The sequence below is a fragment of the Vicia villosa genome, linkage group LG1, assembly GCF_029867415.1.
Source record: "Vicia villosa cultivar HV-30 ecotype Madison, WI linkage group LG1, Vvil1.0, whole genome shotgun sequence".
Taxonomy (NCBI): Eukaryota; Viridiplantae; Streptophyta; class Magnoliopsida; order Fabales; family Fabaceae; genus Vicia; species Vicia villosa.
In genome coordinates, this window is record NC_081180.1 from 71,103,792 (window position 1) to 71,116,266 (window position 12,475).

General features: G+C 35.9%; 1 protein-coding gene across 1 annotated transcript; it reads right to left on the minus strand.

The window, feature by feature from the left end:
- Positions 1 to 5,939: 5,939 nt before the first annotated feature.
- On the minus strand, positions 5,940 to 9,491 carry LOC131641383 (thioredoxin reductase NTRB-like). Its single transcript, XM_058911690.1, has 2 exons — positions 8,318 to 9,491; positions 5,940 to 7,105 (listed from the first exon to the last, which is right to left on the minus strand). Exons 1-2 carry the CDS (start codon positions 9,411 to 9,413, stop codon positions 7,035 to 7,037), a joined length of 1,167 nt encoding a protein of 388 aa, XP_058767673.1. The 5' UTR covers positions 9,414 to 9,491; the 3' UTR covers positions 5,940 to 7,034.
- Positions 9,492 to 12,475: the final 2,984 nt, after the last annotated feature.

Consider the following 12,475-nt stretch of genomic DNA (forward strand, 5'->3'; position numbering starts at 1 on the left):
AGGGCATAATTCCCATTGTGTGGAATTTGTGCCGGTAGGGCCGTATCTCGATGATGTTTAGATCGGTTGGATGGATTGATCCCATGTTTGGTACCACATGCATAGAGTCAGTATATCTCATATGTATTATTGTTATAACATGATTGGATGGCTTCCAGTGTTATATTTTGGTGATATATTTATTATTGTGCTGCTGAATGAATGTCTGAAAATTTAAACATATTATGATTGGATGAATGATATACTTATGACGTTTTATTATTTATAAACACATAATATTTGTTAATTGCGAATGAGACTCGCCCTTACTGTTGACATTTTTCAGATTGAGGAGTAACGACTCTTGGCATGGTGAGGATAACTTATAGGCTAGTCTGTTTAGTGTAGCGTCGGTGTCATGCTCTGATTTGTAACACTGGGGAACGCTAGTTTTGAGTTGTCGAATTATGCTATTATTTCGGTTGATTTATGATTATGTTTTTTTTGGGTTATGCCTTGGTGAAGATTAAACTATTCCATGTTGAATTTATTTCCGCTGTGATAAACATGATTGAATAATATATGGTGATTTGTTCCTCGTGAAGCATGATATTTCAATATGATGTTTTATTTTGTCAATTGTGATACCCTTGTTCATGTTTACTCTGATTATTTTATTAAATACCGCGGGGGTTTAGAAGGGTGTTACAATGGTTAGTGACGCGGCCGGTGCGGCGTCATATAGGAGGCAAATGAGGTCTCAGGGAGTTAGGGTTAGACATACTCAGTAGCAGTTGCCAATTTATATTTTATTCTTGACTTTTTTGTATTCAGGTTGTATTATATTGACGCTTAGCACTTACCCGTACAACTATTTTCGTATTTATAATATTGCTATTTTATTCATATTTACGTGTTATATTTTATTCGTATTTATTCGATTCTGTTTTGTCGATTAATATAAAATATGAGATTAATCATTAATTTGAATAAAAAGAAAAACTCAGAGCATATTTTGGAGATGCATCTCCGAAATAATAGAAAACACCCAAAAATAGGTGTTTTCAGAGATGCATCTCCGAATTCTGAGAAAATAGGGAAAAATGACTTCGGAGATGCATCTCCGAAGTCAGGGGTATTATGGAGTTTCCAGCAGGGGTTCTCACCCCAGGGGGTGGATAAAGAAATTGTTATCAGCCAAAGGGGTGCACATGAATGAATGAGGTTGGTGAACAAGGAAAATCGGGTTGGGCCCTAACCAATCTAATCCTAAACGTGTGTTTGTTTGTGGTGAATTTAAGACGAGAGAAGTGTAAGTGAAATAGTAATGTAAGAAATGAAGCATTTCTCCTGTTTGGATTATCAGAGAAATAAAAGAGAGAGATAAAATATGGTGGCCCCCATACATTTTAGCTTTCTGCGCATATATAAGATGAAATGGAACTTGTAATAGTTATTTGATTTCTTTTTCCACACATACTCTTTATTTTAGGGTGGTGCATCAATGGAAAAAATCCGTTTCAATTTAATTTAGGCTTAAATACAACTTTGGTCCTCCTATTTAGCTATTTTCTTGATTTTGATCCCCCCATTTTCAAAACCACCATTTTAGTCTCTATTTTAAGTTTGTTGCTTGAAATTAGTCCCCCAGTCAATTTGATGCACAATTTTAGTAATGTGGCGTGATTTTTTATGAGCTTGCATTTTGAAACAATATCCACGTCATTTTCATCCATTAAGAAACATAATCTACTGTTAAAATAAAATATTAATTATGGAAATTATTTTTCACAATTTAAGTTAATTAAAAAATAGGGCTGAGATTATTTCCATTCATTCTCTTCATTACTCTGTTAGACAATGAAGAAACCTAAACAAAATGAAGAGAGGAAAAGAAAAACCCACAAAGAACCCTAAATAGTGAAGTGAAATTATTGCTATTCCTGTTCCGTTTTCCATTTTCGTTTGAGTTTACTAAAGTGAAATTGTGCGTTTCCTCAGTTAAAGATATGGCGAATCCAAGTTTCGTTTAGAGTTAAGTATCACAATGTTTACGTTGGATCTGGGTTTCGAGTTTCGATTTTGGTACCGAGTGGATCTTATGTGAAAAAGCTTTCTGGTAGAACTGGTGTATTTTTACCTTGTCATTATGATAGTACTACCCATTTAGTCTCACAAGAGAATAGGTAAACAATTTATTTCTTATTTTGCCCCTTTCATTTTTTAAATAAATTTTTCCTTTTATTTTTTATAATTTTGTTTTGTGTTTGATAGTGTTCCTTATTATGTGTGTTGTGCTCTGCTATAACTAAGTCGTGGATCTAGATTTATTGTTGGCTACAAGAAACACACTTTTGAAGCAACAAAGATTAACTACCGACTGGAAGATGCAGTCAACTGTGAAATTTGTCTACCTCAAGAGTAGACTTTATGACTTTTGTTCTCTAATCAAAGGATGTCATATTTAATATTCTGTAAAAAAAAAAATAGCAGTAGAAACTTAGTAGTAGTAGGAACTTGTTTCTTAAAGTTTTATATGATATTTGGTTTTAAACCAATAAAATTCATTGGTGAGGTAGCTAAGAGGTATTTAAGTTTAGTTGCAATAACAAAGTCCAATTCTTGAGTAAAATAGATTTTAGCATTTGGGATATGATTTGAGCTTTTGGAATGTTTTTTTAATGCAACCAATGCTCATAAGAAAAACATTAAAAAATTGTAGTTAATGTGGTGAATCAGAAAGAAAAAGAAGTACCTAGAGAAGAGGAGGTGAGTTCACCTCAAATGAGTTCAACAGTTATTGTGCTGTTAATAGGATTAAGAGGCAACTGACTACAGCATACACCCCTCAGCAAAATGGGGTGTCTGAGAGGAATAATAGAACTTTACTTAATATGGTAAGAAGCATGATGTCTGCTAGGAGTGTACCTAAGCAATTCTGGCCTGAAGCAGTGAAATGGGCTGCACATGTAATGAATAGGTGCCCTACACATGCTTTAAAGGATGTTACACCTGAAGAAGCTTGGAGAGGGGTGAAACCCTCTGTGCATCACTTCAAGGTCTTTGGATGCCTAGCCAATGTTCATATTCCTGATGTTCACAGAAGAAAATTGGATAATAAAAGCATCAAGTGTGTCCTACTGGGCATTAGTGAAGAGTCAAAGGCATATAAACTTTATAATCCAGTTGAGAGAAAGATAATTGTCAGCAGAGATGTAGTCTTTGAAGAATCCAAGGGGTGGAATTGGAACAATTCAAGGGCAGCCAAGCAAATAGAGCATGTAAGTGAAGATGAAGAAAATGATGAGGTTGAGATACAATCTGAGCCAGAAGAGAGTTCTAGTGATGATAGGGCTGAAAAAAATAATGAGGAAAGTCCTAATGATGATCATTCAAATGAAGAATCAGAAACTGAGCAGGCTGTCTCAGTTGATCCACCTGCAAGGAAAAGAAATCCACCTGGATATCTAAGAGACTATGTGACAGACCTGGAAAATGTGGAGAACCAAACTGATCCCATTCAGAATCTAGCAATTGCAATGATCAGCTCCAATGAAGATCCAAGTTCCTATGAGGAAGCAGCAAAATCAGTCATATGGAAGAAGGCTATGGATTGTGAAATGCAGTCAATTGAAGACAATGATACTTGGCAATTGACAACTCTTCCACAAGGTGTGAAGGCTATTGGTGTCAAATGGATTTTCAAAACCAAATACAATGAAAAGGGACAGGTTAAAAAGCATAAAGCAAGATTGGTAGCAAAGGGTTATGCACAAAAGTATGGAATTGATTATAGTGAAGTCTTTGCTCCTGTTGCAAGGTGGGATACTATAAGAACAATTCTTGCTCTGGCTGCTCACAATCAATGGAGTGTATTTCAATTAGATGTAAAAAGTGCCTTCCTACATGGAGATCTAAGTGAGGATGTATATGTTGAGCAACCACTGGGGTATCACAAGGGTGAAATAAATCAAGTCTACAAGCTTAAGAAGGCTTTGTATGGGCTGAGACAGGCACCTAGAGCCTGCTACAGTAAGATAGAACTGTTTTTTTGTACTGAAGAGTTTGACAAGTGCTCTCATGAACCCACCCTGTTTGTCAAACATGGAAACAAGGGAAAGATACTCATTGTAAGCTTGTATGTAGATGATCTAATCTACACTGGAAATGATGAAGAGATGACAATAGCTTTCAAGCACTCTATGAAAGAAAAATCTGCTATGACAGATTTGGGAAAAATAAAGTATTTTCTGCGAATTGAAGTCAATCAAAGCAGCCAAGGAATATTCATTCATCAGCAGAAATATGCATCAGAAATTCTTGCAAGGTTTGGCATGGAAGGTTGTAACAAAGTGTGCATTCCAATTGTGCCTGGATGCAAACTTGTGAAAGATGAGAAAGGAAAAGCCACAAATGCTACACTCTACAAGAGGATGATTGGATGTCTGATGTATTTGTTAGCTACAAGGCCAGACATGACCTTCTCAGTCTGCTTGACTGCAAGGTACATGGAAAGACCTACTGAGTTACATGTTGCAGCTGTAAAGAGGATTATGAGATACTTGAAAGGAACACTAAGTTTTGGAATTTTGTATAAGAAAGAAACTAGTGGTAGCTTGATAATACAGGGCTGGACTGATTCTGACTATGCAGGAGACCATGATGACAGGAAAAGCACCTCTGGATATGTCTTTACAATGGGATCAAGTGCAGTGTGCTGGTCTTCAAAGAAACAGCCAATTGTCACTCTATCCACCACTGAAGCAGAGTTTGTATAAGTAGTTTCGAGTGCTTGTCAGTGTGTCTGGTTGAGAACTGTGCTGCAACATCTGTGTGTAAAGCAGAGTGACTGCACTATCATTAACTGTGACAACAGTTCTTCCATCAAGCTATCAAAGAATCCCATTATGCATGGTAGGTGCAAGCATATCGATGTAAGATATCATTTCCTAAGAGAACTCGGCAATAATGGAGTCATTGAGCTGAAATTCTGCAGGTCACAGGATCAATTGGCAGACATCATGACCAAGGCTTTAATAGTTGAAACCTTCTTCAAGTTAAGGGAGGGCATGGGAATGTGTGACTCAAGCAACATCAAATGACAGTTACTGTTTAATCCAGCACTTGTATATTCTACTGTTTGGTGTTATAGTTTAGTTGATCTATTCTCTGTATAGGGCCTAAATAGGAAGAGGCCCAAACATGTATATTGAGTGATTAACTTGTAGCCCATATAAGGCATGAGGAATAAGGAATGAACAGTGGTTGGAACCTTTTGCATAACAGTGTGGACAACTTTTCAACAATATTCTTCAAAGGATCCGATCGAGTTGGATGTGAAACTTCAAAGATCGGGAGAAGATCTTATCAAAATGTTACGCCATCCTCAACTACCCGTTTAGAACAATATTTAACGTTAAATTTATGTTGAACTATCTATGTAATTTCGATTATTTATGATAAATCTATGCTTTGTTGCTTTGTTGATATGGATTCTGTCCTAGACGTATTTTCAAATATGCACATTCAAATTCACTATTTTTCTAAAAAAATGTGACTTTGAAGATGAATATGCAAAGACACCTTTTTCAAAAAAAAAGATAATGACTTCGAAGATGCATATCGAATACACCTTTTTCCTAACAAAAAGTGATTTCGAAGATGTATATCCGAAATATAGAAATATTTTAAAGTTTTCACTAGATGTACCTAAGGTGTATGAGTGCATAAAGAAATTCTCTTAAGTTAAACTCCTCCTATGAGTCAAATTTTGTCCAGCTTAATTGTAACGTGCTTTGTGGAGTCGACGAAGAAACTAACTTCTGTCTTCAATCTCTTCGATGATTGATTTTGTTTGTTTAGTTGATGTTTTCAATTTATATTTAGTTTATTTTGATAAAGTGCTTATATTGAATGCTTGTTTATTGGATTTACAGTACGTTCAGATCTTAACAATATCCCTGGAATTAGCTGTTACAATTTATTTTGTTTTCCTATTAGTTTCTCCCATCATCCCATGGCATTGATCTTTTTAAGACGATGCCATCCACATTGAAAGCAAACCGAATGAGGATTGGGTTCCTTCAAAACTGATTTCAACATATATTCTAGGTTAAATTACTCCCAAGGTCCTTTAAGTTATTTAATTGTAATAGTTTGGTCATTCAAGTTTTTTTTGTAACAACTTGGTTCTTTTGGGTGATATCTGCCTCCTTTTTCTCTCGTTTTAATCATTTAGAAATGTTGATTGTTGTGTTTTTGGAAGCACTTCATCATTTTTACATTCCTCAAAATAATTGAATCCACAATTAGCATATTTTCTCGGTTAAAAAAGAATAATGGTGCACACATTAGATAACATAAAGGGCCTAGTTGTAGCAAAAATAACATGAACGACCAAACTGTTACAATTAAATAACTTAAAGTACCTTGGGAGTAATTTAACCTATATTTTAATAAAATTTCCACGATGAACTTTAACATAGTTTCAAGAACCCGATTTGAATCCATGCTGCTATTGCAGCGCTTTGAAGAACCACCTTCCTCCATTTTGGACAAGGAGATAATGATTTCCAAACATCTAAAGCAGCATGATCTTTCATATCTACTAAGAAAAAGTATCCATCCTTCATATCTACAAATTCTACCCTGTTGCTCTTGGTCCATTACCTTTTGAATGTAGTTTTTCAACATTTTTAAATTTGTTCTTTTTCCCATGAAAGTCAAGATCAAGGTTTTTGTGTCATGAATGCAACCATTGGTCTCAGTCATTATCTTGAAGAGGAGTATCAAGACTATAAACATAGGGGCAAGACTTGAAATGAAACTTATTTTTTCTTTTAAAAAACTAATACGTTTAGGAGAACTCAATAATCGAGTTTAGTTTCTGGGAGAATAACATAAATTTAAATGTAACTCAAATCAAATAATAAACAACAATGTACATATTAAGATGTTGGGTGGGGACGCAGAAGCTGCTTTTTACTATCTAAAATAAATTAAATTAAGTATTGCTTCAAATGAAGCATCTTGTCAAATCCAAGTATAGCCTGGAGTCAACCGCTCTTACCTTGCTTCAAACCAACCCGTTGCAGGTAATGTTCTGCATCCAATGCTGCCATGCACCCTGCACCAATAATTTGATTTTCATTATCCTTTGGGAGAAAAAAGCTTTCGCTGCATAAATCTGATTCTAATTACATTATGCATATTGTATAACTAACACTTGATACTTTTAAGTCCAATATCCAACAAACATTGTCAAAACAACACATGTCATATCTCTTTGCAATTCGGGACTAAATCCACCCCCTTCAAACCCCACACAATGTAGGGTTTGAAGAAACTGAATAACTACACTACATATAAATGAGTAGAGTACTTTCTCCAAGTTACTCCTGTAATATGCCTAGTTTACTTCTAAAAGAAAAAACGAAATCGATGTAGAGGAACTATGATTTGTAAGTTCTAATACAAATCACAAAGTATGCATGGCCAAAATATAATTATCTTTAGCAGATGTAACTCTCCAAGAATTAAGAAAAAGTCCAAAAACTAGGATTATACTGGATGGTGCAATGCAATCAAGGTTCTAAAAATCTGCTATAACGATTGTGGGTTTTACTTAACATAAAGATTTTTTATCTCTCCATGACAATAACACAACAGTAATTGAGCTCGCATAACTCATATTTAACTGCGGTTTTCCACCATATCAAGCATTGTGATGCAATTATGATTTAAAACCTTGGGTCCAACACAGGGCATCAGAAACTATGCTGAGCAATATGCACCATTTATCTCTCCATGACAATAACACAACAGTAATTGAGCTTGCATAACTCATATTTAACTGCGGTTTTCCACCATATCAAGCATTGTGATGCAATTATGATTTAAAACCTTGGGTCCAACACAGGGCATCAGAAACTATGCTGAGCAATATGCACCATTTAATTCTACCAAATGTTTTTGGTAAATAAAAATGAAACACGTTGAAAATAAGGGGTTCAAAGAAAACATGTTTTTCAAAACAAAATGTTTCAAAGCCATGTATCATAATAACTTTGATATTGACAAAACAACAACGCAACCACAATTGAAACCGCAATGGCCGCATTTGATGGAAACTCTCTACAATATCAAGGATTGCAAATCAACATTTACAATGGCCGATACTTAAAACCTAGTATAGTAAATACTTGCTGCATTAATATAATTTCTTCAAAAACCTAAACCCACTTAGAAAACACACATTTCCCTAAACCCTAAATATCAGATAAGATCGATCTAACAATGTTTTATCAAATGAATATAATCAAGAAACAAAAAAAAGTACCAGTTCCAGCAGCAGTAATAGCTTGTCTATACTTCTTATCCTGCACATCACCGGCAGCAAAAACTCCATCAACACTTGTCACCGTAGTACCCGGCTTTGTCACAATGTAACCATCACAATCCAATTCAACTTGACCATCTAAAAACTTCGTAGCCGGTTCATGCCCAATCGCAAAGAACAAACCCGAAACCTTCAAATCAAACACATCACCATTCACCAAATTCTTCACCTTGACTCCTCCAAGAACCCTCCCCTTTTCATCTCCATAAGCTCCAACAACCACTGAATTCCACAACACCTCAACCTTCGGATTCTTCATCACCCTACTTTGCATCATTTTACTAGCCCTAAACTCATCCCTCCTATGAATTATGTAAACTTTCGAACCGAATTTGCTGAGGAATGTAGCTTCCTCCATAGCGGTATCCCCGCCGCCGACAACCACTAAGGGTTTGTTTCGGAATATCGGAGCAGCGCCGTCACAGACCGCGCAGGCCGATATTCCGCGATTCCAGAATCCGTCAGGACCGTCACCAGAGCCTTCGAAAACCAACTTTTTCGCGATGGCTCCAGTGGCAATTACGACGGATTCGGCCTCCACCGTAGTGGAATCAGTTACAACTTGTAACGGCCTTTTAGAGAAATCTACCTTTGTAACTGTTTCGGTGATGATTTTGGCACCTAACCGATGTGATTGTTTACGGCAGCTGTCCATGAGTTCGGCACCAAGGATCCCATCCGGAAAACCCGGGAAATTCTCGACGTCAGTTGTGGTAGTGAGCTGACCTCCCGGAGCAGTATCGTTCGCCATCCATCCTTCGAACAGGATCGGCTTGAGCTCGGCTCGAGCGGCGTAAATGGCGGCTGTGTGAGCCGCAGGGCCACTTCCGATTATGCATAGCTTCGTTTTCAGTAACTTACGGCCGTTTGATTGGTCGGAGGAAGAATAGTAGGAAGAGTCGGTGTCGTCGGAAGAAGAGGTGGAAGTGGCGGAGGAGGAGGAGGAAGATGTGGCGGCGATGGGGGCGGTAGCGGCGAGTCCTATGCCTATGAAGTTGCGGGCTCTTGTGAAGAACTTGGTTGCGAAAATTCCCATTTTCGAAGTTTCTTTGATTTTTGTTTTTATAAATATTAAATTATTTTAGTGGTGAAAAATGAAAAGGGTCAACACTATTAGAAAAGTTGAAAAGTATGTTAATTTTGTGCTTTGTTTTGTTGTTGAGCAAAAGAAGCTCTCATGGCGTAAACCTTGTAATTGTTCTTTGCTTTGTCCTCTTTTTTAATTTGTTAGTTGGCTAAGAATTAAAAATGAGTTAAATAATTTTTTATAGAAGCTAAATAGTATTTTTATGGGTATGTGAGGATTTGTTATTAGTATGATATAATGAATTGCAAATAAGTTTTTGAGTGTCTTTAAAAGTATATTTAGTTTCTAACTCCTTTAACTCAATTTAATCTTTTGTTTTAGTTTCTTAATTAAAAAACATTATAAATTAGTCTTTTAATTTCATTTTTGTTACTCTATTTGATCACTTTCGTCAAATTCGGACAAAAAAGTGAAATTATGATGACGTGGATGTACAACAAGGCTCAAAGTCCAAATGTGAATCAACATGTATATTATAAAGTAAGGTTTCCACTAAAGTTTCTCAGATTAATGGTGTTCACCTTCTGAGAAACTTAAGTGAAAACCCTACTATATAGTATAAATGTTAAGTCACATTTGGACGAATAAGGATCGTCTCCTGCTTTTTTGGTTCTGCCACTCCACTCATACTGCCTATAATCTAGCAGTCAAGAAATTTCATAGAGAAAATACAATTTAAAAAATAGTACTTAAATTAAATCAATGGTTAGAATTGGAGCAGAACCAAAGGCAGCAGAGAAAGAAAAGGAGACAATCCTGGAACCATTTGGACCTTGAGCTTTGTTGTGCATCCACGTCACTATAACTTAACTTATTTGCCATAAAGTGATGGAATGGACCAAATAGTATAACAAAATTCAAGTTAAGGCACCAACTTATAATGCTTTTTAGTTAAGGGTCTAAAGAGGAATATTAAATTAAGTTAAGGGACTAAAACATGTATTAGGCTTTTTAGTTATAATTGTTCTGACCCAACTATATTGATCTTCGTCTGACCATTTGAAAGGAGTTGTAATTCTTTCAAAAAAAATTAACACACCAGAATTGCTCTGCAGATAAGTATAACTCCAAAAACATTCAACGACTCTCCACAATTCATGTCTGACAAATAGCAGATTGTTATTTTCTCTCCACTATATATTGAGAGCACACCAATTAAGGTACTCTGTTTCTAATTTAATTCCAATTCATTCTTCTCTCTCACATGTTGACTTGAGTGTTGAATTGTTAACCTTGCAAGTCATCCTACTATTCGTTGTATCGGAAATGGAGATCCACTGTTATTCTCTATCTTTACTCCATTTTTGGTTTCAATACGAAACATTGTTGTCTATCGAAAATAGTGTTTGATTCTTGCGGTCTCCATGATCTCATGTTCGCTCTTTGATTTGTAAGTTCAAAACTTTCTTAGGCCATTGAATTGAGAGCTTTCAAAATCGCTTCGCTAGGAGATATGACGGGCGTTGTGATCAATGTTTTACTGATGACAGGATACAATGGGGGTCAATGTTTGGAATTTCATGTGGAGAAATGGCAAAGAGATATGCATTAGCCAAAAGGCTTTTGATTAGTGCATTTTTTACTCTGAAAGGAAGTTTGGATCTTATCTTCACGGATCTGGTGGAATTGATCATCAAGCTGAATACTTAAAAATCTCCATCTAGAATTGGCCGAACTTCGTCTTCACGCACGTCACATGAATCACATTGACTCTTCCCGGACCTTCATCTAACACCACTGAGGTGCTGAGGAGATTTTTCAGTATAACTTCGTGAATACTGCTTTCTTCTTTTAAGTCAGTGTTTAGTACAACTGGCTTCCCAACATCACCATGATATATTACTTTAAGGTGGACTGAGGAAGCCACGATATCCAGTTTCACCAAAAATTTCATGCCAATAATACCGCTGAAAGCACTCTTACACAGAACCACCTGGAAATTGAGGATTACCTTTCTTTCGCCTTCTCCTTCTCCAAGAGATAGTGGTAGATATGCCATTCCACAAGGATGAGTTACAAAATTGTTGAAGAATAGGAGACCTTTGTCGCATCATGGATTTATATCTAGTTCGTGGAGTCCAAACTTCTTGAGCGTATTGGTGTAAAGGACATTACACGAACTCTCGTCATCCACAAGGAAGCCTCATATTGTATGATCTTCCATGGTAGCTGTTATAACTATTGGCACCTCTACATTTGGAATTCCATATAATTTCTCGTGACCTCGAAATACTAACGTCGGTCTATCCTTGCTTTGTGATATGATATCATTCATTTCTTTGATAAGGCTCTTTGGTGATAGATCTCCATCACACGTTGCTTTCATGCAAATATCATCAATGATAAAGGGTTGAGGCGGTGCAAGTTCAGATAATTCGGAAGATTTCTTCGATGTGATGCAAAAGGTTATTCTCTTCATCTTGTGGTGGCTTTAGTAGAGATCTAGCTTATAGATTGAGATTTATCTGATCTTGAGAATTAGAGGTCAATTCCCACAGATGACACAACTTATATGTATTGGAACCAAAATTGGTATTTATTAATGATGTATGACTCTTGAAATGGTGATGTTGATCTCTAATATAGTGGCACGGGATAGACCTATATGATTAACACTCCAACAGTCAAATCATTTAAGAGTCTAAGACGAGTGAAGTGAAAAGTATATATATATAGGGTTAAATAAGTTTTTGGTCCCTATAAATATTGCAGTTTTCATTTTTAGTCCCTCCCTGCCTTTAGGCAACGATTTTTACAAAAAAAAACCGTTGCCAAAACCAGCTAAAACCGTTGCCAAAATCCGTTAGGGACTAAAAATGAAACTGCAATATTTATAGGGACCAAAAACTTATTTAACCCTATCTATCTATCTATCTATCTATATATATATATATATATATATATATATATATATATATATATATATATATATATATATATATATATATATATATATATATAAGAAATGCTTCAAAATAATTTTTTTTTATCTCACCACCAACCGGGCTCTG

Excerpts from the sequence above, each read along its gene's own strand:
- LOC131641383 (XM_058911690.1), bottom strand. The coding sequence starts at position 9,413 with ATGGGAATTTTCGCAACCAAGTTCTTCACAAGAGCCCGCAACTTCATA. Across the intron at positions 7,106-8,317 it reads TATTACTGCTGCTGGAACTG|GGTGCATGGCAGCATTGGAT; the intron begins GTACTTTTTTTT and ends TTATTGGTGCAG.